This window comes from Erpetoichthys calabaricus, chromosome 1 (assembly GCF_900747795.2).
Source record: "Erpetoichthys calabaricus chromosome 1, fErpCal1.3, whole genome shotgun sequence".
NCBI classification, from domain to species: Eukaryota; Metazoa; Chordata; class Cladistia; order Polypteriformes; family Polypteridae; genus Erpetoichthys; species Erpetoichthys calabaricus.
The window spans coordinates 184,545,778-184,573,182 of NC_041394.2; the positions used below are offsets into that span (position 1 = coordinate 184,545,778).

Consider the following 27,405-nt stretch of genomic DNA (forward strand, 5'->3'; position numbering starts at 1 on the left):
CTGTGTGGGTATGCCAGCACAAACACACAAGTGAACTACATGACACAGTTTACGCTGCTATCACATTATGGGGCTTTTAGTCGTAGGGCATGTCAGACTTGTTAATTGCAGTTGCTGGCCTTGCTGCAGGACCACGTCAATTTAAACAACTTGCCAACCATGTGTTGACCTTCCAGCACAGCCATGCATGCCCAGTTCTGTGACAGCCAATGGTAAGCTGCCTAAAGACAGTGCTGTACCAAAGGTTAACAGATATGACGAGGTCAGACACAATCTCTCCAATTTTTTGTTTTTTCCATTTTGTCATGGTATGTAAAACACAACACATCAGACAGATGAGCTTCTCTTTTGTTTATGAGGTCCAAAACACCCACAATCCTTATTCCTCACCAGTGCATTACATGCATTGTACTTCAGGATGAGCATTCATTGGTTGTCAGCACTCATGCACACAGAGCCTGCACGAAAACCCCTGTGATAAAAATCAGCGGGTCACTGGGCATGTCACATTATGCAGCTGGCTTCATATGGGTGTCTGTCAGCGACTGCCACCAACTCCCTAAGATTATGTAATGAAGGCCATGACTTAATCACCGGAAAAGTCGTGTAATGTGGCATGGCCTGAAGCTGCTTATTCTATCAAAAGAATTTCTAATCTGAAATTTGCTATAGATGATACTTTTTTTTACATTCAAATAATGGCAGGGCACAAGTAGAAATCAGTGCAGTTACAGAAACCAGAGGTTGTTTGGATTTTTTTTAGTTATTTCTTCCAGCCTTCATGCTTTTTGCCATTGTTCTGCAAAGACATCCATCTATACCACCAATAGATAGATAGATAGATAGATAGATAGATAGATAGATAGATAGATAGATAGATAGATAGATAGATGGATACTTTATTAATCCCAAGGGGAAATTCACAATATCATACTTGCCACATGGAAACCTGTTTAAGTATTTGGTATGGCTGACTTAAATGTCCAGTTATCATAGACCTTGCAGATGGACATTTTGACAAAACAATATAAAAAATGAAATAATCACCAATTTCCCTTTTTTTTATTTTTATTTACCTACACCATTCATCTTAAATTACAAGATCAGTGATTGCAGCAGCCATTGTTAGTGCTGAATTAGATGTGGCCTGTGTAACTATTCAGAAGACTACATTAATTTTTAGGGTTTAAAATGTAAGTTATATTAATACAAAACAGGCTTAAGATCACTTGTAGTGCACTTTTTGCGTTGTTTTTATAGACATTCAGTTCATGGTTTGCATCATTTTACATACTATTTGCCACCACAAATAGCTGCAGATTTGACTGTTCACCATTAGGTACTATTTCAGCAGTAGCCATACACTTAGTTGTGGTTTAGGAAAAACCCATAAGGACACCGACAGTTGATGCATCATCCCTGTATCTACTTACTAAGTCTGACGTCTGTCACATTTAGAAGACAAAACAAACTGTCTCTAGAAAATAAAATCAGGTGCAATGTCTACAACAGAGTTAAAGTGGCAAGGTTAAAATGAACATATAAATTTCAACTGTGATCTTTACAAAGGGATACCTTACTTTTTTAGCACATATAATTAATTCAAAATTTAGTTTCAAACACATACACATATAAACTTTCTTAAAGAGAAAAACATAAGCAATACACAAAAGAAACGACGTAACAACTTTGCCCTGGTCACTAGTAAGCAATCAAATCCCACAATAGCATCTGCAATGATTCTTCTGTGAAGTTTATATATGGGAATCTACAAAGGCAGCTTCATGTAAAGGCCACCAGTCCTCTGGGCAGTGCCCATACTTTGCACTACACAACACTGGAATTATTTAAGCTCTTAAAATTGACATGATGTTCCTTGAAAAGAAATAACAGGACAAGAACAAAATACTTTTTACTGGAGAGACCAAGTAGTGTCTTCTCCTTTAGGATATGCAACTATAAGGGATATTTGTGAGCTGGAGGCCCTGGTACAGAATATCTACATGTACAACATTAAAAGAATGATTGCAGCCTAATGAGTTATAACTGTTTCCAAAACTTTGATGAGCATTTATTTTTTCATACTATAAAACAGGAATTATGAACAATTATATTAAAAAAAAAAGTAACTTAAAATGGCTTTTTCCACCATTTACAGGCAAAATGAAATCTGGGCTCAAGGCACTGCTCTTCTGCTCCACTTTAATGACTGGTGATAGCTGTGAGTATATAAAGAATCTTAGACTGGTGGAGTGTTAAACTAGATCCTCATTGTGATCAGTTAATACTGGATATGTAAATAAAAAAATAAAAGTCTTCGGCAAAAAAAGATTTTGAATAAAAAACGGTTCTATTGGTCTAAATGGCACAATTCAACTTTACTAAGTCCGTGTGAAATCAAATGCACTTTTCCACAATTCTGACTGACCACACTGCTCAAATAGTCAGAAGTAAATACACAAAATGCTCCTTTGCACAATCTGCTGTGGTCCTTGGATTTCTGTAAGACAAATTTCAGCCTACAGGTGTTTTCAAGTATTTCGTGATCAGTAAGGAAACTACATTCAGTGGTTACACTCTACTTAAGTTGTCCATATACTTCTTATTTACAGCTCAGGTCCAGTTGTGCTCAGTCCAGCAAAGAAAGGCACAAAACGAAGCTCTCGCTCTAAGCTAGCCACCACTTCACTAAAGGCAGCACACATGCAAAGCATTTTCTTCACACAAATCAACAGAACAGCAGCACTGCCATCTACAGGCCATTTCAATTTCTACTTCTTATCTCCCCTTAAGTGCATAGACTCTTTCATGCAATACCTTTAACTTTGCCAAAATGAGATTTCACTAAGATAATGTTACCTAACCAGTAAGGAGAGCTCAAGGAACCAATCTCTACATACTTAACAGTGGAAGTACAATGTCTCTCAGTGGCTTCAACTGGGCCCCACATTCTCCTTTTCCAGATACAGTTGCAGTTAGGCACTACACAGTCTCAACAAATTGCTGTTAAGTAGCAAAATACATAAAGGGGAAAAGAAAAAAGTGTGCAGGCCAGACAAAATAGTGTTATTTATGGCTCCATATGGCACCAAGTTTATGAGCTCATGCAGGGTCCATGCCGATGCCTTAAAAGAGAAGACTCTGGTGCTGGGATTTGCATTGTATCTGTGGTATATGTTGGAGACTCTTCATTCTCTTCTTCCAAGAGGCTAGAATCCAGCATAACAGGGGGGTTCTTCAGAGGAAGATTCTATAGCTTAAAAAAGGAACATATTAATTAAAACAATAGTCATTGAGAAACTAGAGGCAAAATGGTGCAGTATGAATTGTATAAAGTACAACTTCAATCAGTACAGTTATAATTAAATCCAAATCCTGTTCCATTACTATTTCAAGACACATCTGGAAAAAATACATACTGTATAACACTATACAATTTCAAGTAATGTAATCAGAATACAAAATATGAATTACTGTCTCAGATTATACAGCAATATAAATACAAGAGATGTATTTAACAGTGTGATTTCCCAATATGCAAGTGATGAGATTACTAAAAGTAGTAATTCTAATGTGCAGAACTAATTAACTGGGAACAACATCCACTGGTGGTTTGTTGTTCTGTTAACTGTGCTGAAGTTTACTGCAAGTACTGAATATCCAAAAATTTAATATGCATTTATTTTAGTATAACAACACCATAAACTATACAGTCAGAACAATCAATGGAAAAAACAATCAGATTATAAAATTTAGTGATGATGTAATTATCGTATAATTCTGGATTTGTATGTGTCACTGTAACATATAGGATATTCACATAAACTGATGTTGAGGTGTTTCCTTAATTAAAGTGGTAATGCTGCCATTTCTCATAAACTGTATAGCTGGTCACATTGCCACCTAAGGGTAGCCAGTGGGTGTATTCTATAAAGAACACGAGAAAAGGTAGTTGTGATCTTATTCACAATATACTTTTGATAAATATTTATGAAGCTGTAAGGTTCACTGTGAGTTCCTAACTGTGTCACATGTACAAGAGAACATTCTTTTTACGTGCCTCTTAAATTTGTTGAGTGAGACTGCTCAAATGGATATTCGGAGTATGTAGACTCAATGCCGTCATGGTATTCTCAATATCTCTTGCACTTAATGCAAACTATGATCTGATCGTGATCCCATAAAATTCACAAAACAACATTCACCCAACTGGTAACTAAAAGAAAGTTCACATTAAAAGGATGAACCCACAATTAAAATAACCATTAAATACAGTTGTGCTTGAAAATTTGTGAACCCTTTAGAATTTTCTATATTTCTGCATAAATATGACCTAAAACATCATCAGATTTTCACTCAAGTCCTAAAAGTAGATAAAGAGAAACCAGTTAAACAAAGGAGACAAAAATATTATATTTGGTCATTTATTTATTGAGGAAAATGATCGAATATTACATATTTGTGAGTGGGAAAAGTATGTGAACCTCTAGGATTAGCAGTTAGTTTGAAGGTGAAATTAGAGTCAGGTGTTTTCAATCAATGGGATGACAATCAGGTGTGAGTGGGCACCCTGTGTTATTTAAAGAACAGAGATCCATCAAAGTCTGCTCTTCACAACACATGTTTGTGGAAGTGTATCATGGCACGAACAAAGGAGATTTCTGAGGACCTCAGAAAAAGAGTTGTTGATGCTCATCAGGCTGGAAAAGGTTACAAAACCCATCTCTAAAGAGTTTGGACTCCACCAATCCACAGTCAGACAGATTGTGTACAAATGGAGGAAATTCAAGACCATTGTTACCCTCCACAGGAGTGGTAGACCAACAAAGATCACTCCAAGAGCAACGTGTGTAATAGTCGACGAGGTCACAAAGGACTCCAGGGTAACTTCTAAGCAACTGAAGGCCTCTCTCACATTGGCTAATGTTCATGTTCATGAGTCCACCATCAGGAGAACACTGAACAACAATGGTGTGCATGGCAGAGTTGCAAGGAGAAAGCCACTGCTCTCCAAAAAAAATCATTGCTGCTCGTCTGCAGTTTGCTAAAGATCACGTGGACAAACCAGAAGGCTATTGGAAGAATGTTTTGTGGACGGATGAGACCAAAATAGAACTTTTTGGTTTAAATGAAAAGCGTTATGTTTGGAGAAAGGAAAACACTGCATTCCAGCATAAGAACCTTATCCCATCTGTGAAACATGGTGATGGTAGTATCATGGTTTGGGCCTGTTTTGCTGCATCTGGGCCAGGACGGCTTGCCTTCATTGATGGAACAATGAATTCTGAATTATATCGGAGAATTCTAAAGGAAAATGTCAGGACATCTGTCCATGAACTGAATCTCAAGAGAAGGTGGGTCATGCAGCAAGACAACGACCCTAAGCACACAAGTCGTTCTACCAAAGAATGGTTAAAGAAGAATAAAGAAGAGTAATGTTTTGGAATGACCAAGTCAAAGTCCTGACCTTAATCCAATCGAAATGTTGTGGAAGGACCCGAAGCGAGCAGATAATGTGAGGAAACCCACCAACATCCCAGAGTTGAAGCTGTTCTGTACGGAGGAATGGGCTAAAATTCCTCCAAGCCGGTGTGCAGGACTGATCGACAGTTACCGGAAACGTTTAGTTGCAGTTATTGCTGCAAAGGGGGGGGGGGGGGGGGGGGGGGGGGGGGGGGGGGGGGGGGGGGGGGGGGGTCACACCAGATACTGAAAGCAAAGGTTCACATACTTTTACCACTCACAAATATGTAATATTCAATCATTTTCCTCAATAAATAAATGACCAAGTATAATATTTTTGTCTCATTTGTTTGTTGAGCATGGGAAAGGCGCTATATAAATAAAATGTATTATTATTATTATTTTTATCTACTTTTAGGACTTGAGTGAAAATCTGATGATGTTTTAGGTCATATTTATGCAGAAATATAGAAAATTCTAAAGGGTTCACAAACTTTCAAGCACAACTGTATATGTATTTGTAAATACCCTTTGTTTTGGGTACTTATTGTGTAGTAATCAGCTGATCAAGCATTAGTATAAAAATGAGTAGAGATATCCTTGGTTACTGATATGCATGCCTAAAATTAAAGGGATGGTTATTCAGTTGCGCACCATTAGCTGTCCATGTTTAAATACACAATATCACCTTTGACCTTAAAGGCAGCAAACCTGACATGATCATGTAGCAATGAGACGATCTGCAGCCTGCAGTTTAAGGTAAGCACAGCAATGCTTTCCTCATATCATACAAATGCCAATGACATTGGGACAAAGCACTGTAGATTCCTGGTTTCAAAAATAAAACCTTTCATTGTTCATTTATTGGGTGCTCTACTGATGGACCACTATAAATGGTATACACACCATCTCTCTTAAGCAATAAAGAAGTACTCCAGCACTGTACTATTTCCTAAACGTAAAATTTCAAGACCTGGAATATGTCACAAGAATCAAGATTTTGATTGTTCAATGACAACTGTGTCATTCATCTACGTGCCAAATTTTCAGCTTAATTAAAAATATTATTGAGTTATGGAAAAAACAGAATGGGAAAATTCAAATGAATGGAAATCACAAAGTATGTAATAAATCCAACAAATCATTTTACTTATTTAAAAATTTGACCTTTGTTATTTCACAAACTATGCACCAAACTGCCTTGTAAGGAATTTTGGTGTTAACCCCAGATGTCCTGACATCAGTTCAGGGACAATAGTACAGGCTGTGTGTGGGACGAAAGACTCAAAATCTTGAATTTTTCAAGAAAGAAGCATATATATCTCAGTGACACTTGCTGTTATGTTATTGGTATGACTTTGGTTCTAATTACCTGAACTGTCATTTTCATGATCATTCATGTTATGTGATTCTATAAGGGAACTAATAGTTTCAGGTACATCTTCATTTTCAGCATCAGTTTTTTCTGAAAAGAATGTAAAATATTATTTAATCAGGTCTTACACAGCAACATAAAAATTAAACAAACAACAGAAAACTATAAAAAAATCCTACCTGCTTCATTAACTTGATCCTGGATAGATGGCTCAAGACACCCTTCATCAAGTTGTGAGGCAGCCTCACTTGTGCCAATTTCACAGACACGAGCTAAAACATTACAGTTATAATTATACTAAATGTATCCATTCAACAACACTGTGCCACACATTTCAGTAATAATTACATTAACTGAGTAACATTGTGTTAATGATTTGTTCTTTTCAGCATAAAACAGCCTAATGAGGTTAATCACCAAATGACTTTTATTTTATCTTAGAAAATGAAATTGTATCTAGGGAAAAACAAGCAAAACATGACCCTTCTACACCACAGTGCCTCTTGGCACTATAGCCAGTATTGACATCAACATAACAGTGCTTATAAAATAAATGAACTGAACTAACAAAACTGATCAGTATAATAAAATAATGCTCTAGGTTTCTAAATAGGGCATTTTTCACAAAAGTCTTATCAAAGAAGTTAGCAAATTACATATACAGGAGACCCTGACTATATGCAACACTCACTGCGGTTTCTTGATGGCTCTGTCCTATGTCTGTCATCTCCTCTTCTCTGCTGCTGTTGCAACCTCTCGGCAGTACTCATCTATGCCCAAAAAAAAAAATCAGAAGGATGCAGAGTTATGCTTCTGAACTGGTATACTTGATTGGTTTGATTCAGGTCAGCTTGACAAACAAATTAACAATTTCAGCAGAATTTGAACAAAATGCATTCCTTTTACAAACAGGTTTAGGCCAAAATGCAATTACTTAAAGTGTTTCAGGTATAAAAATTCTAGTGGGGCTATATAGTGGGGCTATACCAAAATTTTCCTTTATATGTGCAATTTTTGATTTTATTGTAATCAACATTCCATACAAATAGATCAATTTTTACAAAAATAGGATTGCAAGCACTGTGGTCTCACAGCTCCAAAAGTCCTGTATTCAAAACTGTGTAACAGTTCTTCATGTGGTTTTTCTCCATGCAGTCCAGTTTACTCCCACACTCCAAAGATTGGTATATCAATCTATCTGTTATGGTTTAGCCAGGGTTATTGCCCTGGCATGTGTTGATTTTTGATGTATTTCATATTTTTGTTTTTTTGTTCCTTTTTTGTGATTTTTTTATTATTATGTTTACTTATTTCCATTTCTTGATTTATTTTACGTAAAAATATTTCCTTGATGATATAATTTGTAAATACTGTGTTTGTATGTGTTGAGTGATGTTCTTTCATAATCCTTGTTGCTTTGTGGGTGGTAACCCAAGGGCTGAGGCGACCCCTACATCACTATTCTTGAGACTCCCCTCTGGCTATTTAGGCTAGAGTGAAAGGGAGAATTCAGGAGTGGTGCACTTAAGTCTTGTGGAGTCATTGTGAGCATTGGGTTTTTAGTTAGATTTACTAATTATGATCTCCCTTTTGCTCTGTATCTTGAAATTCTAACTTGTTCACTTAGGACTGCCTTTTAGAAAACTCCTTTTGTGTTCCTTTTAAGCATTTTGTTTTATTTCTCAAAAATATTTACATTAATAAAGATTATTTGGTGGACTGTTTCCTCAAGCCAAAGATTTTCTTTTTCCTTCAGAGGTACTTTGAGAAAGCTATAGACCCTTTAAACATGCAGAGGTTAAAGCAGGATAATAAAGTTGGGGTTTAAAGCTATTTGGAACAAGGCCTATTCTAGGCAGGCAGAGGAGGCCTACCCTGGATTGTGAAGCTTGTAGGAGGCATTACACCCTCTGTTGCTATGGTTCTGATTCCAAATCATGACACTACCGTCAATTATATACCCGATTAATCTGCAACTGTGGAACTGCAAATGGAGACCAATGAAATGTAAAAAAAAAAAAAAAGCTGTACGCATTTGCAAAAATATAAACTACGTGGTTCATCGAGGAATAAATTTCAATATGCAATAAATTTCTTATCTATTGCCTGGAACAATGTGGATGACGAATTGTTTACTAGCGGAATTCCTACTGAAAACGAAATCAAAAACGCGTTGCTTCAAAAAGAAGATGACGATGAAGATGACAAGGAGGAAGACGCTGCTGGCATACTGGATTTACCAGAACGCAGTTTACCAACATTGTTTGATGCTGAAAACGGCTGCAATAGATTGATGGCATTTTAACAAGGGACTGACCCGAAAAAATAAGCGTTGGATGCATTAAGATACAAACTGCGTGACTGTCTGTAGATTACAATGTTTACAACAAAAAAGTATTTTGGACTTTCTTAGAAAACAGTATATTGTACTTATTGTATGTTTTCATTATGGGCTAAATGTATATTTTTTTCAATAAATCACTATTACTTTAACAGACTGAGATAGTTTTTGTCAAATTCGCACTTCCTGGTTATAGCAAATTCCACTTATAACGAGCAAATAGTGTTGGTCCCGTCAAACTCACTATAACTGAGTTTCACTGTAATTGTAAGTTTTATTAATAAAAACTATAGACAGCATAAAAGATGGTTCAAAGAAGTCTAAAACACTTTCTTCAAGACAAACGAGTGCTTCTAAATCTTGTCAAAGCGTGTGTACAATGATTACTTGCCATAATATGAACTTGGAGAACTAAGTTTTTGTAAAAAGAAAAACTTTACATATTTTATTTTATTCCTGATTGTCAGGTACAAATTTACAGTTTAAACACTATTACTTAATAATAGATTCACATAGCTGTGCAATGTGTTAATTGTGCTGCCTTGTATTTTCTTATATGTTTTGCCTATTCTTTAGAGCAATATAGTATTTTTTTTTTACTTTGTCTTTCTTTTCACTGACTATAATGGTTCATCCTTAAATAAAAATCCATTTATAGCCTTTACACTTTTAAACTCTTGCTCCTATTTCAAAAAGAAAGATACCTTGAATACCTATACAAGACCAAAAAGAGTCCAATGGTTACTTTAAGATTTTCAGATAAGTAAGTTTTTGTTTCAAGTTTCACTTTTGCCATTGATAACTCACCTGTGCCCTACGCTGCTCCAGTGGCCAGATTCCTCCCCACATGAACTGAAGGTAGCTGAATAAGACGATGACAGTAAGGAAGATAAAGTTACTGGCCACACCAATAACAGCAGAGGTGACTGGGAAATTGTACAGCAGGTACCTAAAAACAAACAAACAACAAAAAAAATTAATATAGAGATAACCAAAAGTTTAAGTCGTATTTATATTTCTGAACTGTCACACACCATTGTACTTGTATCTTGTTAATGGATTATGACCAAAACATACACCTTATTTTTAACATTTCTATATTATAGTATTTGCCCAAAAATAAAATTTAAAGCAAAAACTATGACGTTAAATTTGAGTTTGGTACACATATATTTACAAATGATAATTAGACATTCTTAACAGTAAGCTGACCCAAACACATGGTTATACCTATGAAGCACGAAATAAACTTGTGGTGGGATGTATGTTAGAGATCTGTAAAGCAGCAGCGCTGACCACTATACCATTCGTATGACTTGCTGTACAGAAGCAAGATAAAAATATCAAAGACTGAACAATTCACTTAGAGATCCAGTAGTATACTATTGCATTATGGCACTACTTACACTTATCAGCTTAGGATAATTTAAATAAGAACATTTGATTCCTAATATAAAACCTAATTCCATTTCTTTATACTCAGCTAGTTTTTACAAAAAGCAATTTACACTAGTTGTACAAACAATAATTAAATGCTATTATCTCTGATTTTGTCAAAATACCTTTATTTATTTATTTATTTTTGGTATTTGTTGCACTGTATTAATCCCCAAGGGGAAATTGTCTTTTCACATGACCTTTGGAGGTCAGAGCACAGGGTCAGTCACTGTACAGTGCCACCCCTGGAGCAATTTTCAGTTTAATGGTCTTGCTCAAGGGCCCAACGGAGTGGGATCTCTTCTGGCAGTAGTGGGATTTGAACCAGCAGCCTTCCAGATATCAGTGAAGATCCTTTGCCTCGGAGCCACCACTCTGATCTCAATTAAAGACCTCAACTAAAGAAAATAAATGGTCGCCAGAGTCTTTTTAACAATTACTGGTCAATTTCCAATTTGCCTTTACTTTCTGAAAATTTAAAGAAAATTGTTAACCATACATCTTGAATCCTCTCTCAAAATTATTTACAATCTGGCCCTTACCCTGACAAAGAAACTGCTTTAATGCATGTTATAAGCGATATTCTATTCTTTTCTGATAAAGGATATGCCACCATGGTTAGAACATTAAAAGACCAATCTGTCTCTGCATTCAAATCATGACTAAGACTCCTATTCAAATGGCATACTCATACAGTTAGAGCTACTGCGGAGGTTGCTCATATTGCTTTTTAAAGTTGCAACAATCATTCTTATTGGCTGCTACTAAGTCTTTCCCAGTTTATTCCTCTTCTGTGTTCATGGAGACAGTGCGTCATCACAAATGATGGGTGTCTTCTAAGACTTTTGGTACAAAACTGAAAGTGTCATTTGCTCATGCAGTGATGTATTTTTTGTGATCAAATTACTATTAATATAATCAAAAATGATCATTAAGTAATGACAAGAAATATCTATGTAAGAAATAATAAACCCAAACAGCAAAGACCAGACCACTGACATGTAGCGAAAAGAAATGAATAACAGAATCAAAGAACATTTTGAATATGGCTAGACAGGACCAAAAAGCCAAGGAAATATTCTGCCATCCTGGTATAAACGACTAGATGTCCACAAATGCACAGTGGAAGTCTTAAGTGATGATCTCAAATACTTATGAGAACATGTTAATGCCTAAATATTTGAACCACTCATTAACAGGGACAGAAGCTGAAAAGTAGTAGAATGGGAAGTGTGGCTGAGGTTTTGTTAAAAAATACTGAAGTTCATAAATTTTGTATCCAGACATTTTTTTCAAAATGGATTTGAAAATGTCTAAAATATGGGGTTATAATATGACGTATAAGGATGGTTTGTATTATGAAATGAAACACAGGTGAGTAGCCAACATCTCAAGAGACAACTTAAAGAGGGAGGAGTAGACAACTCTGAATGTTAAGTAACTGGCTGCCTACATCAGTCTGAATTGAGTGCTTATCCTAATAAAGTTACTTATGTTTACAGTAAGGTGGAGAATTTTAATGCTCAGACGAGAGCCTTAGACTAGCCCCTGATAAAAACATTAAGAAACCTTTCACTATTAAAAATAAAGAAATAATATCTAAACTTAAAAGAGAATGTTGGAAGAATGAGCAAAAATGGAGGAAAATAATACTAACAGTCCATTACGAAATAATTAAGGCTCATATCAATAAATCCAAAATATTAGTCAAACCTGACAGACAATTCTACTTTTTAAAAGTGTAAATGCTAATTTAACACACACTTCTATCCATGGAACTGCCTCCTGAAAATTTCAAGAGAAAAAAAAAAAACTGAGGCTTTTGGAGGATTTCTTAAAAGATAAAAAAAACAAAAAAAAAACCAACAATGTAGTATAATATATCCCTCAAAAGCAAACCCTGTCGACTTTGGCATTCTTGTTTTTGTGAATTATTCACTAAATTAGTTCTACCTAAACTTCACAGAATAATCACTCAGCTAGAACTGTCAATCTGTGTCCTTGATCTAGTCTCAATAGGCTTTTTCAAAGAAGTTTCTGATAGGCATGTTGATAATGTGGTAGAAGTAGTTCAAAGTTCATTAGATACCAGTGTTTTCCTAGAGTCCTTAAAGTTAGTTCAACTTCTACTTAAAAAAAAAAAAAAAAAATCTTGATACTGTATATCTGTTTTTCACAATTTTTGATGTCATCTCCAACCTGCTTTTTTAAAAAACTTCTAGAAAAAGTAGTTTTAGAGCAGCTAAAGGATTACTTTAATAAAAACTCTATTCTAGATAAGTTCCATATTACTAACCGAGAATGGTAAACCGGAAGGCACGGACCCAGGTACACGGCGATGGACGCAGGAGACATAGTGCGCAGCGCCTACAGCACACAGAAAAGAAGATTCTGCACTGCACCCCAGAGTCAAACGGAAGACACTACGGGGTCCGTAAAGGTCCACAAAGATAGTACGGAAGGCGCGAGAAAGTACGAAAGGCGCATGCGCCTACAACGCGCTTCTGAACTAAACGTCCACACTACACAGCATGGTCCGGGTAATAAGAATAAATGAAGTCTCCGTATTAAACGTTCGGCATCCTCACACGTCCAAACCATATAGCATATGTGAATCACATTACAGTGATGCATTATAAACAGTACAACCACAAAAAACGCTCCGTAGTAACAGTAAGTGCAATTATCCATATTACTAACGGTAGACAACGGATAACTAATGGAGTCACGGTCACGGCTCCAAAACGATCCAGCTCAACTAATGGAGCTACAAAAACGAGCCCGCATGGATAAAATCATTAAACGTGGGCGCCTACAATGCGCGTCTGAAACCTTCGAAGCAAAACTGTCTCGGCTCCAAAACCAAACAGTTCGACTAACGGAGCTACAAACACGAGCCCACCTGGATAAAATCAATGAACGCAGGCGCCTACAACGCGTGTCTGAAATGCCGCAAGCAAAGCAGGCACGGCTCCAAAAAGAGAGAGCTCGACTAATGGGGCTACAAACACGAGCCCGCCTGTATAGTCACGGCTCCAAAACGAAACATCTCAACTGACAGACATACAGAAACGAGCCCGCCTGAATACAATTAATGAACGCAGGCGCCTACAACGCGACTCTCAAATAGCAGAGGCAATACATAAACGGCAAAGAAAGGAACGACAAACAGCCGCTAAACAATTCCGCCAATCAGCTGACAACGCATTCTGTAATGAGTCCACTATTAATGAACATTCATTAGGATTAATGAATATCATTTGCTGTCATTGTCATTTACTTAACTTCCCTGAAGAAACAACTGGCACTACAACTGATGAGTTTACACGTTGTTGTCAAAAGGGTCAGGTTAGACTGCCTCCTTTAGATGACTTTCCTGAATATCTACGGAAGCTTCTAACTAACAATGTACCCGAAAGTAAAAACTTTATGGACTGCATTGGATCCTACAATAGTTCATTTGCTTTTGCATCTACCGGGGTAAATATCAGGCCACCAGCTGGCAATGGCAGACCCTTCCTGAAAACAAGCAATACACAAAGCTGATAATGAGAAACGTCGCTGAAGTCATAAACAGTCACCCATTAGCTAAGTCTACAAAAGTACTTACAAGATCACATTCTAACAATACTGTTTTGATTCCTACAGTTGACGTTCCAAGTTCTTACCTGGAATTACCTTTTACACTTAAACGGCGCCAATTTCCCATTAAACCTGCATTTGCCATGACGATCAACAAATCCCAAGGACAAACCATGGACAGAGTTGGCATATACCTCTCTGAGCTTGTACTTGGACATGGAAAACTTTATGTAGCCTTCTCAAGAGTTCGGCGTTCATCTGACATTAAAGTTAAAGTTGTAGATACTCCATACCAAGGAAAACGCATTCAAGGACAACACACCATCTTTACTACGAATGTTGTGTATAAAGAAATATTCCAATATATCTTTCTAATGTGCCATGCTATGGGTTGTTTACTTCCTTTGTTCGTCATCTACACCTTTCCACTCCAATATATCTCATACATACATCAATGTATTTCGGGTTACCGAACACCAGGGGTTGGCGAGCGAAGTAAGCAGGGGGCGAAGCTCCCTAGTTCTGTCATGTTTTGCAGCAAATGACAGCAAAGAAACTGAAAAGGTTATGCGTGTGGGTTAACGCTGACACAAGCAACATAGCTGTTCTTTTTCTCTCTTGGACTTGAGCACAGCATTTGACACCGAACAGTACAATTATTATTAATTGCGTTAGCTTTAAATTGGTTTCAATTTTATATAAATGGAAGAAAATTCTTTGTAAGTTTTGGCTAGTAAATGTCGGAGGTAGAGCAAAGAGCCGTTTTCAGCATTACAGAATAGATGAGTAGTAATTTCCTCATGCAAAAAAATCAAAAAAGTGAAAGTCTTACAAATAAACATGATCAAATGTAACTAATTCAGAATGCAGCAGCAAGAATCTTAACCAATAAAAGGAAATGTAAGCAAATCTCACCAGTCTTAACGTTGTTACACTGGTTTAGCTATGTTATTTAAAATTGATTTTACAATAGTTTTAATTATATATAAAGCTCTGAACATTCCAAGATGTGACAGATATTTTAGTTATATTAATGGCAAACACAGAACCAAAAGAACCAGACCCACTGCATCAGAGCAGGGGCAGTGTGGTGATCAGCACAACCATCACGGTACATAGAAGCACAACACAGGACTCAGAACCCCTCCAACACATCCCAGGAAAGTGTTAGGGAAACCAAGAGACCACACAACTGACATCAAACCAACCCCATCCTACCTCTGACAAAGCCATCAAAGTGAGTTCAAAACTAAACAAAACTGCATATATACTTTAAACATCATGTACATGCTTATGTAGCATGCCTTTCAGCAAACAATACTTTTTATGTTATGAATAGCACATTGACAACTTACCGTACATAGATAAACTTTAAAATGCATTCCATATAGATGTTTCAAATGTTTAAACAGATGTTTAGGTTTGTATATAAGCTACGAGATCTAAATGTTAACTTATATAGTGGCATCTGCTGTTCAAGTTTTTTCCTGATGTTACAGTGCATCCGGAAAGTATTCGCAGCGCATCACTTTTTCCACATTTTGTTATGTTACAGCCTTATTCCAAAATGGATTAAATTAATTTTTTTCCTCAGAATTCTACACACAACACCCCATAATGACAACGTGAAAAAAGTTTACTTGAGGTTTTTGCAAATTTATTAAAAATAAAAAAACTGAGAAATCACATATACATAAGTATTCACAGCCTTTGCTCAATACTTTGTCAATGCACCTTTGGCGCAATTACAACCTCAAGTCTTTTTGAATATGATGCCACAAGCTGGGCACACCTATCCTTGGCCAATTTCGCCCATTCCTCTTTGCAGCACCTCTCAAGCTCCATCAGGTTGGATGGGAAGCGTCAGTGCACAGCCATTTTAAGATCTCTCCAGAGATGTTCAATCGGATTCAAGTCTGGGCTCTGGCTGGGCCACTCAAGGACATTCACAGAGTTGTCCTGAAGCCACTCCTTTGATATCTTGGCTGTGTGCTTAGAGTCGTTGTCCTGCTGAAAGATGAACCGTCGCCCCAGTCTGAGGTCAAGAGCGCTCTGGAGCAGGTTTTCATCCAGGATGTCTCTGTACATTGCTGTAGTCATCTTTCCCTTTATCCTGACTAGTCTCCCAGTCCCTGCCGCTGAGAAAACATCACCACAGCATGATGCTGCCACCACCACGCTTCACTGTAGGGATGGTATTGGCCTGGTGATGAGTGGTGCCTGGTTTCCTCCAAACGTGACGCCTGGCATTCACACCAAAGAGTTCAATCTTTGTCTCATCAGACCAGAGAATTTTCTTTCTCATGGTCTGAGAGTCCTTCAGGTGCCTTTTGGCAAACTCCAGGTGGGCTGCCATGTGCCTTTTACTAAGGAGTGGCTTCCGTCTGGCCACTCTATCATGCAGGCCTGATTGGTGGATTGCTGCAGAGATGGTTGTCCTTCTGGAAGGTTCTCCTCTCTCCACAGAGGACCTCTGGAGTTCTGACAGAGTGACCATCGGGTTCTTGGTCACCTCCCTGACTAAGGCCCTTCTCCCCTGATCGCTCAGTTTAGATGGCCGGCCAGCTCTAGGAAGAGTCTTGGTGGTTTCAAACTTCTTCCACTTACGGATGATGGAGGCCACTGTGCTCATTGGGGACCTTCAAAGCAGCAGAAATTTTTCTGTAACCTTCCCCAGATTTGTGCCTCGAAACAATCCTGTCTCGGAGGTCTACAGACAATTCCTTTGACTTCATGCTTGGTTTGTACTCCGACATGAACTGTCAACTGTGGGACCTTATATAGACAGGTGTGTGCCTTTCCAAATCATGTCCAATCAACTGAATTTACCACAGGTGGACTCCAATTAAGCTGCAGAAACATCTCAAGGATGATCAGGGGATGATCAGGATGCACCTGAGCTCAATTTTGAGCTTCATGGCAAATGCTGTGAATACTTATGTACATGTGCTTTCTCAGTTTTTTTATTTTTAATAAATTTGCAAAAATCTCAAGTAAACTTTTTTCACGTTGTCATTATGGGGTGTTGTGTGTAGAATTCTGAGGAAAAAAATGAACTTAATCCATTTTGGAATATGGCTGTAACATAACAAAATGTAGAAAAAGTGATGAGCTGTGAATACTTTCCGGATGCACTGTATAACTCACTCCATCCTCTGTTTCTAAACATGTTAGGCAGGAGGCTATATCAGGAGAACCATTACATAATGGCTGAGAATTTGTACTTTTCATTATGTTGATCCCAACACATCTCAGAAAGACAATTGAAAGTACAGATTCAACCAACCCTAGTCCAGAATGTTCAGAGGGGAGAAAAAAAAACATTTTCTGGTCATTGGTTCCTAGAGGAGCAAAACACGAACCCTGAAACTAAGGAGTAGCTCACCATAATTTGTATATGAGGAAAGAACACTTACTAAGAGGATGCTGCTGGCATCCCAGAAGTGAATAAAACTCAACAAATGGTGATTAATAAAGTAAAATAGGCCCACTGTTAACTGGGAAATAGAAAATACCAATGTCTGGAATTAAAACATTACTAACACATCTTAGGTATCATACTGTGCATCTATACTGTACATCTTTGTGCTTCCATGCCTTTAATTTTATTATTTTATTTATTTTTAGATTATAAGGAGCCATGCTTCGAATTTGGCCTTTCTTGACTTATACAGCCCTGTTTTGTGAAAGTGCCTGTAATCATCAATGTTCACATTGTGATTCGTGGTTTATAGTTAACATCCTTGGTACCCAGAGTGCAACTTGGGCTTTGAATTCTATATAACTACGGTTAAGCTTGAGTCAGACTTTGGGTGATCGTAATAATCCACTTGTAGAGAGTTAAGCCCGAATAACTCTCAAGACAGCATTCTGCTGTCATCTTGTTTATCATGAATATTTCAATGCATTCTGACGCTTTATGGTAATTCATTGATATTCATAGGTATTGCAGAGCTTTCAACCAAAAACAATGGCATATAAAAAGCCATAAATCTAGTTTTAGAACAAACTGAACCACTGCTTGTATCAATTATCAGATGTTGATATGGACGGTAAACCTAACATCTATTCAGTAAAGTTCCCATTCTGCAAAGTTTCAGTGATGTTTGTGTTTGGTTTCAGCTTCATACTACTGCTGACAATAGTGCACCTCCTCCTGAAACATTTATGGGTAACCACTCCCAGCCTAAATATGTCTGTTGATCACAATTATATGAACTATGTATGATTTGTTTACTATAGTCTGGTGGAGAAAACAGTTGTTGAAATGATCCATTGTGCGGAGTAGTGCCAGAAAAGTCACAGTGAACCATTTACTTGTTGCAGTTGCTGGCAGCCAGTCACAGCAGAAGACATGTGGGTGTTAATCTCCTGATAATGCAGGGCCATAATCAGTAAGCAAGTCCAGAGACACCGATTTTTGGTGAAGTCATGAGTGTCATTTTTCACTTCATATGGGCAAGAATCAATACCAAGTTCAACATGTTGTGCGAAACAAGCTTTGGAACCAAGTGGGATGGCAGGTACAGTCAATACGGCGTCCCCATATCAACTGTGTTGTCATTGTTGAACTGCCTAATACGCCAGCTGAGTTTGGGGAAGTGAATGTGTAAAGCAAAGTGGTGCAGTTGCTGTGAGGAAAAAAGACAAAATTATTGTAATCGAGTGGAGGACAATAATGACATTTACTACAAAAAATATCTTTTGACATCTGCTTGAAAAGTGCCTGTGTATTTATGACTGTTTCATAACATACATCCATCTATCCATCCATCCATTTTCCAACCCGCTGAATCCGAACACAGAGTCACGGGGGTCTGCTGGAGCCAATCCCAGCCAACACAGGGCACAAGGCAGGAAACAAACCTGGGCAGGGTGCCAACCCACCGCAGGACACACACAAACACACCCACACACCAAGCACACACTAGGGCCAATTTAGAATCGCCAATCCACCTAACCTGCATGTCTTTGGACTGTGGGAGGAAACCGGAGCGCCCGGAGGAAACCCACGCAGACACGGGGAGAACATGCAAACTCCATGCAGGGAGGACCCTCAAAACATACAGTATAACATAAAACATTTACTATATCTGCATCAGTACAACAATGGATACTAGACATACCTTTTATGCTGATGTTTTGGCATTTACATGTTTCTGTTTCACAAAGATAACTATTATTGTTGAAAAAAAATTGCAAAACCTTTGTCTTATTTTTCCAGGGGTAAAACAAAGCCATGAATGAAATACAGATTGTGATTTTGAGAATATATATTTATAACTTGTACTTCAGTAGTGTGATTAAACTGTAAATCTACAGTATATTCAAAACAATGCTTTTAGAGCTATTTTGAAATATGGGTTGAAGACATTCTTATGAGTGCTAACTTCACCTAAAGTGACACATTTTATTTTCTCTTCCCCATATCTAAATAGGCACTTCTGCTTTTTTATGAATTCAGCAAAAACTGTCTGTTTGATGTTGCAGGACAGAGTTGAGAATGTGTCTCACTTTCAGTTGTCTGCCAAAATTAGAGTTCAACTTCTTAAAGCATTTTCAATTTTTAACTGGATTTCAATTTTAGGAAATAATTTTAAACAATGATGGTAATATGGGAGCTGAAGGTTTGGATGAACATTTGGGATAGTAACCAAAAGAATGAAAACATGAGGAACTGCAGCTAAAACTAAGTTTTCTGTATTGCTAATAATATGGTGAGGAGCTCAGTAACACTGCTAGGCCATAGAGTATACCTGCTGCTTCTCCAGATCAACGAGAGTGAGATGACAAATAGTGTAATGAAAACGTATTCAGGCCCTTGACCAATACTGAATGCAAAATTGTACCTTTTTTTAATGTGACATTGTTTTATGTTAAAAAGAATCTTATGTAAAAAGAAAAAAAAATGATGTGCTCTGCATAAGTTCTAAGTTTACACAGGACAAAAACAATTGACCAATGAGGACTCAAATGCCTTTCATTGGTCTGCCATATTTTCAGGTAGAAAAAAAATAAGTACAGTATACTGAAGGCTGAGTGCACATGAAAAAAAAGACAAAAGTACACAACATACCGCACTCCAGTGAAATGGGCATGAATCCTCAGCTGAGCCGAATAGATCTGGATACGTCGGGTCTGGATCTCTAATAACACTCCAGTAGTTGACACATACTAACAGCAAAGCAGAGAGATGAAAAATATTTACATTCAGGTAATTTCACAGTTTCACAAATTCAATTTGAAAAAATAAATTCTGAGCATCTCACAATACTGTTTGAACATGATAAGCCTTCAAACCATATATACAACCATGGCTATTCCAGCCACCAACATCTTAGCCCTATTTAGCATTTAGCATTCTGAAATGGAGTAGGAGACAGTTATCTCCAGTGCCATTATCAAAAACAACAAATAATTTAATTTCTTATGGAAGAATGGTGTTCTACCCATTAATTTCGATTTCAGACAATCTTAGAATTTATGCCAAAAACAGTGAAGTTGTTCTGGCAGCCTGTGGTGGAAGGAAGTGTATATGTTTATTTCTTTTAAGATAGCTGAACACGTATAACTACAATTCTTATCTTTTAGCAAATATAAGTTGAAATATGAGAAGAGCACTTCTGTCTAATCCAGACAGAAACATATTTATCAACAAGTCCAAAGCCTCTAAGTAGAATTTATGTTTTCAAACATCTGGTCACTGAATATTACTTTATAAATATGTGCCTCTTGACTTTGTGTGCACCTTCTACAGAAATGAGAGTACACAATTTAACTTTATTGAAGCAATATCAAATCAGATGTATACATATACAGTTGTGGGCAAAAGGTTTGAGAATGACACAAGTATTCGTTTGCTGCTTCAGTGTTTTTAGATCTTTTTGTCAGATGTTTCTATGGCATACTGAAGTATAATTACAAGCGTTTCATAAGTATCAAAGGCTTTTATTGACAATTACATTACGTTTATGCAAAGAGTCAATATTTGTAGTGTTGGGCCTTCTTTTTCAAGACCTCTGCAATTTGCCCTGGCATGCTATCAATTAACATCTGGGCCAAATCCTGATTGATTGCAGTCAATTCTTGCATAATCAATGCTTGGAATGTGTCAGAATTTGTGGGTTTTTGTTTGTCCACCTGCCTCTTGAGGACTGACCACAAGTTCTCAGAGGTTAAGGTCTGGGGAGTTTCCTGGCCATGGACCCAAAATTTCAATGTTTTGTTCCATAAGCCACTTAGTTATCACATTTGCCTCATGGCATGGTGCTCCATCATGCTGGAAAAAGCATTGTTTGTCACCAAACTGTTCTTGGATGAAGTTGCTCTTGGAGAATGTTTTGGTACCATTCTTTATTCAAGGCTGTGTTCTCAGGCTGAGCAGCAACCCAACACATGAATGATCTCAGGATGCTTTACTGTTGGCATGACACAGGACTGATGGTAGTGCTCACCTTTTCTTCTCCAGACAATCGTTTTTCCAGATGCCCCAAATAATCGGAAAGGGGATTCATCAGAGAAAATGACTTTACCCCAGTCTTCAGCAGTCAAATCTCTGCACCTTTTACAGAATATCAGTCTGTCCCTGATGTTTTTCTTGAAGAGAAGTGGCTTCTTTGCTGCCCTTCTTGACACCAGCTGATCCTCTGTTTGTGCAGATGCACTCACATCTGCCTGCTGCCATTCCTGAGCAAGCTCAAGAATGGTACCAAAACGTCCTCTGACAGCAACTTCTCCTAACCATCTAAAAACAGTTTGGTCACAAACAATGTCTTTTCCAGCATGATGGAGCACCGTGTCATAAGGAAAAAGTGATAACTAAGTGGCTCAGGGAACAAAACATTAAAATTCTGGGTTCAACTCCCCAGACCTTAATCCCACTGAGAACTTGTGGTCACCTCAAGAGGCAGGTGGACAAACAAAAACCCACAAATTCTGACAAACTCCAAGCATTGATTATGTAAGAATGGGCTGCCATCAGTCAGGATTTGGCCCAGAAGTTGACTGACAGCATGCCTGGGCAAATTGCAGAGGTCTTGAAACAGAAGGGTCAACACTGCAAATATTGACTCTTTGCATAAACGTAATGTAATTGTCAATAAAAGCCTTTAACACTTATGAAATGCTTGTAATTACAGTAATCCCTCGCTATATCGCGCTTCGCCTTTCGCGGCTTCACTCCATCGCGGATTTTATATGTAAGCATATTTAAATATATATCGCGGATTTTTCGCTGCTTCGCGGGTTTCTGCGGACAATGGGTCTTTTAATTTCTGGTACATGCTTCCTCAGTTGGTTTGCCCAGTTGATTTCATACAAGGGACGCTATTGGCAGATGGCTGAGAAGCTACCCAGCTTACTTTTCTCTTTCTCTTGTGCTGACTTTCTGTGATCCTGACGTAGGGGGATTGAGCAGGGGGGCTGTTCGCACACCTAGACGATACGGACGCTCGTCTAAAAATGCTGAAAGATTATCTTCACGTTGCTATCTTTTGTGCAGCTGCACGGTGCTTCGCATACTTAAAAGCTCGAAGGGCACGTATTGATTTTTGCTTGAAAAACAAACTCTGTCTCTCTCTATCTCTCTTTGTCTGCTCCTGACGGAGGGGGTGTGAGCTGCCGCCTTCAACAGCTTTGTGCCGCGGTGCTTCGCATACTTAAGCCAAACAGCCCTATTGATTTGTTTGCCAGAGATTGTTTTCTCTATCTATGTGACATTCTGTGCTCCTGACACGCACTCCTTTGAAAAGGAAGATATGTTTGCATTCTTTTAATTATGAGACGGAACTGTCATCTCTGTCTCGTCATGGAGCACAGTTTAAACTTTTGAAAAAGAGACAAATGTTTGTTTGCAGTGTTTGAATAACGTTCCTGTCTCTCTACAACCTCCTGTGTTTCTGCGCAAATCTGTGACCCAAGCATGACAATATAAAAATAACCATATAAACATATGGTTTCTACTTCGCGGATGGCTCTGGAACGCAACCCCCGCGATGGAGGAGGGATTACTGTATACTGAAGTATACCATAGAAGTGTGACAAAAAATATAAAAACACAGAAGCAGTAAACTTTGTGAAAACCAATACTTATGTCATTCTCAAAACGTTTGGCCACGACAGTACAGTCTTAAACTTTGCTTCTCAGAAACCTGTTCTGACTTACAGTTGATAAAGAAGCATGCTTTTTTAAACAACGGACTCCAGCTCACCGAATTCTCCCTGTAATCTGAAAATAGTTCCACCTCCACAATTTGCTTCTGTTCAGACATTCCTGAGAGAAGAAAGGGTGAGAAGACCAGAGTATCCAGAGTCTGTAGAAGGTTGGACTTGTAGTGAAGCATTGCCTGAGAGAGAAGGACAGCAATTGTTCAGAGTAAGTCCAACACACTAGTATTTCTAAAAGAGCAGAGTTTCATGTAGAACATAAGCCTACACCAAAATAAAGCTACTGTACATATACATCACAATACCTGGTATTGGCATAACTGCCAAATACCTACCTAACAACATTTTAAACACTTGGTTTCCTCTAAACTCATTGCTACACTACCGAAGGTCCACATTGCTACTTCAACTACAAAAGGAGTGGTAGGTAATCAATTATACTGTGTCAAGTTACTTGTATAAAGCCATAAAATACTGGTGAATACTTTTATGCTGAAGTAGTGTTAAGAATATTTACACTGAAGAAAATTAAAAATCAACACAAGTCATGCAAGACACACACTTTGGGAATACGCTCTTAGTTCCTATTTATTCCCTAACAAAACAATTTGTGAAGTTAGAACAAGCAATCTACTTGATGAATGTGCAATCACCAAAATACTGCATTTCTTATTAGTTTGTTTTTCTACCAAGAATTACATTTCTGCAGTTTTTTCCATTTGGAAATTATACTGACAAAGCTTTATATAGTCTGCATGAATCATTAAGTATAAATCAAGTCATTAATTAAATGAAACTTTAAAAACAAGTTAATGAAAGATCTGACATAAAAAACTAGCAGCATCATACCCAAGAAAAAATAAATAACAAAATGAATGTTTGTTTCAGAATTAGTCTTTCATTGGATTTGTAAGGCCCATCTATCCAAATTTGTGTGTTATAGGCAGGCTGAATAGGTCAGAACATCTTACCCTATTTTTACAAGTTCAAAATATTCTGGACACTAATACTGGATAGTAATACTGTATCTGGATATTCTGCACAGGAATACTAAGTTTGATATCATAATAGCCTCATGAACACAACAATAAAATAGAAGACATTTTTTATTTTCCATTTTATATATATTTGCTAAATTAACTCAAGTGAAAACACCAGGAAAGGATAGGTCCAGTACTTTTCAAGATGAAGTTATTTCTTCACAATCATGGTATGTAATAACTTGCCACATGAAATTGCACTATAAAGTGAAACCTATCTTACACATTTTAAAAAATGCATTCCTGTTCTTGCATTTTAAAATGGAACTAAAGGGTACTCTTATCCTTTAACAGTGACATGTGATGGTGTGGGTCGGCTCCTTGCTCCCTCTTTAATAATGGGAGCCTCTTGAAACAGACACCAATCAGTACCATAACCGAAATGAGCGTGGCTGATGGGGACAAAAAATGCAGTTGGAGGGCTTACATTTTACCATAGAAATGATTTTGGCATATCATTAATACTAAGCTTTCTTGGAAAAATGAAACTAAAGTATCCAGCACCTTTTCACATATAAACGACTTCCAGAATATCAATAACACCTGTAGAATGCTTTATAGAACATACGTTTATTACATTACATCTTAATACATAATTCGCCTGCCTCCTCACTCACTCACTCACGTCCGTCCGAAGCCGAATGCGCAGTCGCCTTCTGCGCACTCACTGACATCAGTCCGAAGCCGAATGCGCAGTCGCCTTCTGCGCCGCTGCCCGAAAAACCTTACGAGACCGAATCCAACCCCAACATCGCGGCAGGCGGCGGATTTAGCCTATGCATTATACAACTGTCTTCAACAGGTACATTCATGACTTAAACATTTCAAAGTTCGTCTCACTTCCAACTTATACAAATGCCTCTAAAGAGAAAATTTGCTTCATCGCGGCAGGCGGCGGATTTAGCCTACGCATTTCGGGATTATTATTCTGAAATCCCAAATCCTTCCACCCAGGCGTAGGATATTAGCCCCGATCACAGCCAACCCTCACACTCAAAATAATACGTAAGAACATATTATTATTAAGTACTTTCAGCAGGCGAGTGATGTGAAGGTGCAAGTTAAAGATGGGCCACATCAAGGGAAATTACTACCAAACAGTGAGAGTGTCTTCACAAAAAATGTAGTCTACAGAGAGATTTTACAACTTTAGTTGCATACTGACAGGCCTCCAGTATACAAACAAAAAACGTTGTCACAGATAGCATGTCTTTTTTAAGTGTACAGTATTTTTTGCCGTGATAAAGTCATACATATCCCAAACCTCTTAGTTAATTATCATTACTTACATCACTTTCTTATTTATTTCTTACTTATCATTTGTTCTTCATACACTACTGACACAAACTCATGCCTGTTTCATCTTACGTTGTCGAAACGGGCTTTTTGTCAAGTAAATATATAATTGATATTCCTGTATAATTCTGACTTAGACTGTCAACAATTATACAAAACATTGCTTAAAATTTTACCATTTATATGGGAATATTTCATAATCCTACATTAATAAAAAAAATAAAAGCGGTTCCAATTTGTTACATTCAGCATTAAAATTCTCTTTTATGATTGGTGCAATTCTCAAAATGGGACCGAAAGATCTGGACAGCGGAGACTGGGAGGGATGACCTCTTAGATGTGAACCCAATCTGGATGCTACTTTATAAATTTGTTCAAGAATATGGATTTTCAACATACAATACCATATGAGAAGGAATGTAATTATCCTTTTTACACTTGGCTTGACTGCTTCTCATAAGAACAAACTCCTTGGCAAGAACATTCATGGATTAATATGTATTGGAATGTGGAAAGAAGAATCTCATCTTCACTTATCAAGTTATTTCTAGTACTCAACTCAAAAGGGGTTGGAACCAGAGCCACATTAATTCACGAGTCTGGTCCTAAGAAGTGGGGGAGGGAGGCACATGGGTATAACAAGATTGAAAACTGATTCATATGCAACAAAAAAACCCAAAATAAATCAACAGAAAGATCTTGTCATCTTTAAGTGAAGAATCTAATAGATGGCAAGAAAGTGCAAATGTCAAGCTGATTATGTACAGTATAGATTTATATGCTTCCTTACTGAAGGGGAGTCCTTATTCACTGTGTGCTTTATGCTCAGAATTCCTTGTTTACAGCAGTATCAAACCTGCTACACTTAGACATTTAGAAACACTGTTGTACATTTGGCATGAAATAATAACTAAAGAAAGGAACATTTTTGATAAAGAACAAATGGTATATTTAATAGCCAAGTGCAAAGAGTCTTACACACTTGGTAAGTGTCTTGTTCCCCCAAAGGCCATTTCAACGAGTAAAGCTGTGCACAGTGATGAATTTACTTGACAACTTGAAACAAGAGATACTTACGCAACACATTAACAACTTGGCAAAAGAAATTACAGCTCAGTTGACTGAATGTGTCTTGCAAAGTGATAAATTTGCACTCCACTTAAATGAATCAACTGGTAGAAATGTGTCTACCCAGGTTCTTTTATTTGTTTATTACTATTTCATTTATGTTAGGTAGAATGCCCAGAGGGGACTGGGCAGTCTCGTGGCCTGGAACCCTACAGATTTTATTTCTTTTCTCCAGCTTTCTGGAGTGTTTATTTTTTTTTGTTTTTTCTGTCCACCCTGGCCATCGGACCTTACTCCTTTTCTATGTTAAGTAATGTTGTCTTATTTTAATTTCTTATTTTGTCTTTTATTTTTCTTTTCTTCATTATGTAAAGCACTTTAAGCTACTTTTTGTATGAAAATGTGCTATATAAATAAATGTTGTTGGTTTTGTTGTGAAATACCGCTTTGATAAATTTCAATTAATACATTTCTTAAAAGAAACTGCATACTGAAGGATGCCAGGTATGACCTTCATACGAAAAGGTGGTGCAAAGAGAAAAAAAGTTTGAGGACAGCTGGTTTAATTGGCCAATTTGAAAAGAGTTCCTAAAGTTAGTTCTATGGTATTAATTTGTCCTCTATGGCAAGTTGTCACA

The 27,405-nt window shown here is 37.4% G+C and overlaps 1 protein-coding gene across 1 annotated transcript in view; it reads right to left on the reverse strand.

The window, feature by feature from the left end:
- Positions 1-1,050: 1,050 nt before the first annotated feature.
- bscl2 (BSCL2 lipid droplet biogenesis associated, seipin) overlaps positions 1,051-27,405 on the reverse strand; it is a 40,507-nt gene continuing 14,152 nt past the window's right edge. Inside the window, exons 5-11 of the mRNA XM_028809842.2 lie at positions 23,408-23,542; positions 20,275-20,372; positions 9,987-10,128; positions 7,530-7,608; positions 7,018-7,110; positions 6,836-6,928; positions 1,051-3,256 (exon numbers count right to left, since the gene is read on the reverse strand). Coding sequence (XP_028665675.2) covers positions 3,210-3,256; positions 6,836-6,928; positions 7,018-7,110; positions 7,530-7,608; positions 9,987-10,128; positions 20,275-20,372; positions 23,408-23,542 — 687 coding nt within the window. The 3' untranslated portion in view covers positions 1,051-3,209. The remainder of the gene's footprint in view (positions 3,257-6,835; positions 6,929-7,017; positions 7,111-7,529; positions 7,609-9,986; positions 10,129-20,274; positions 20,373-23,407; positions 23,543-27,405) is intronic.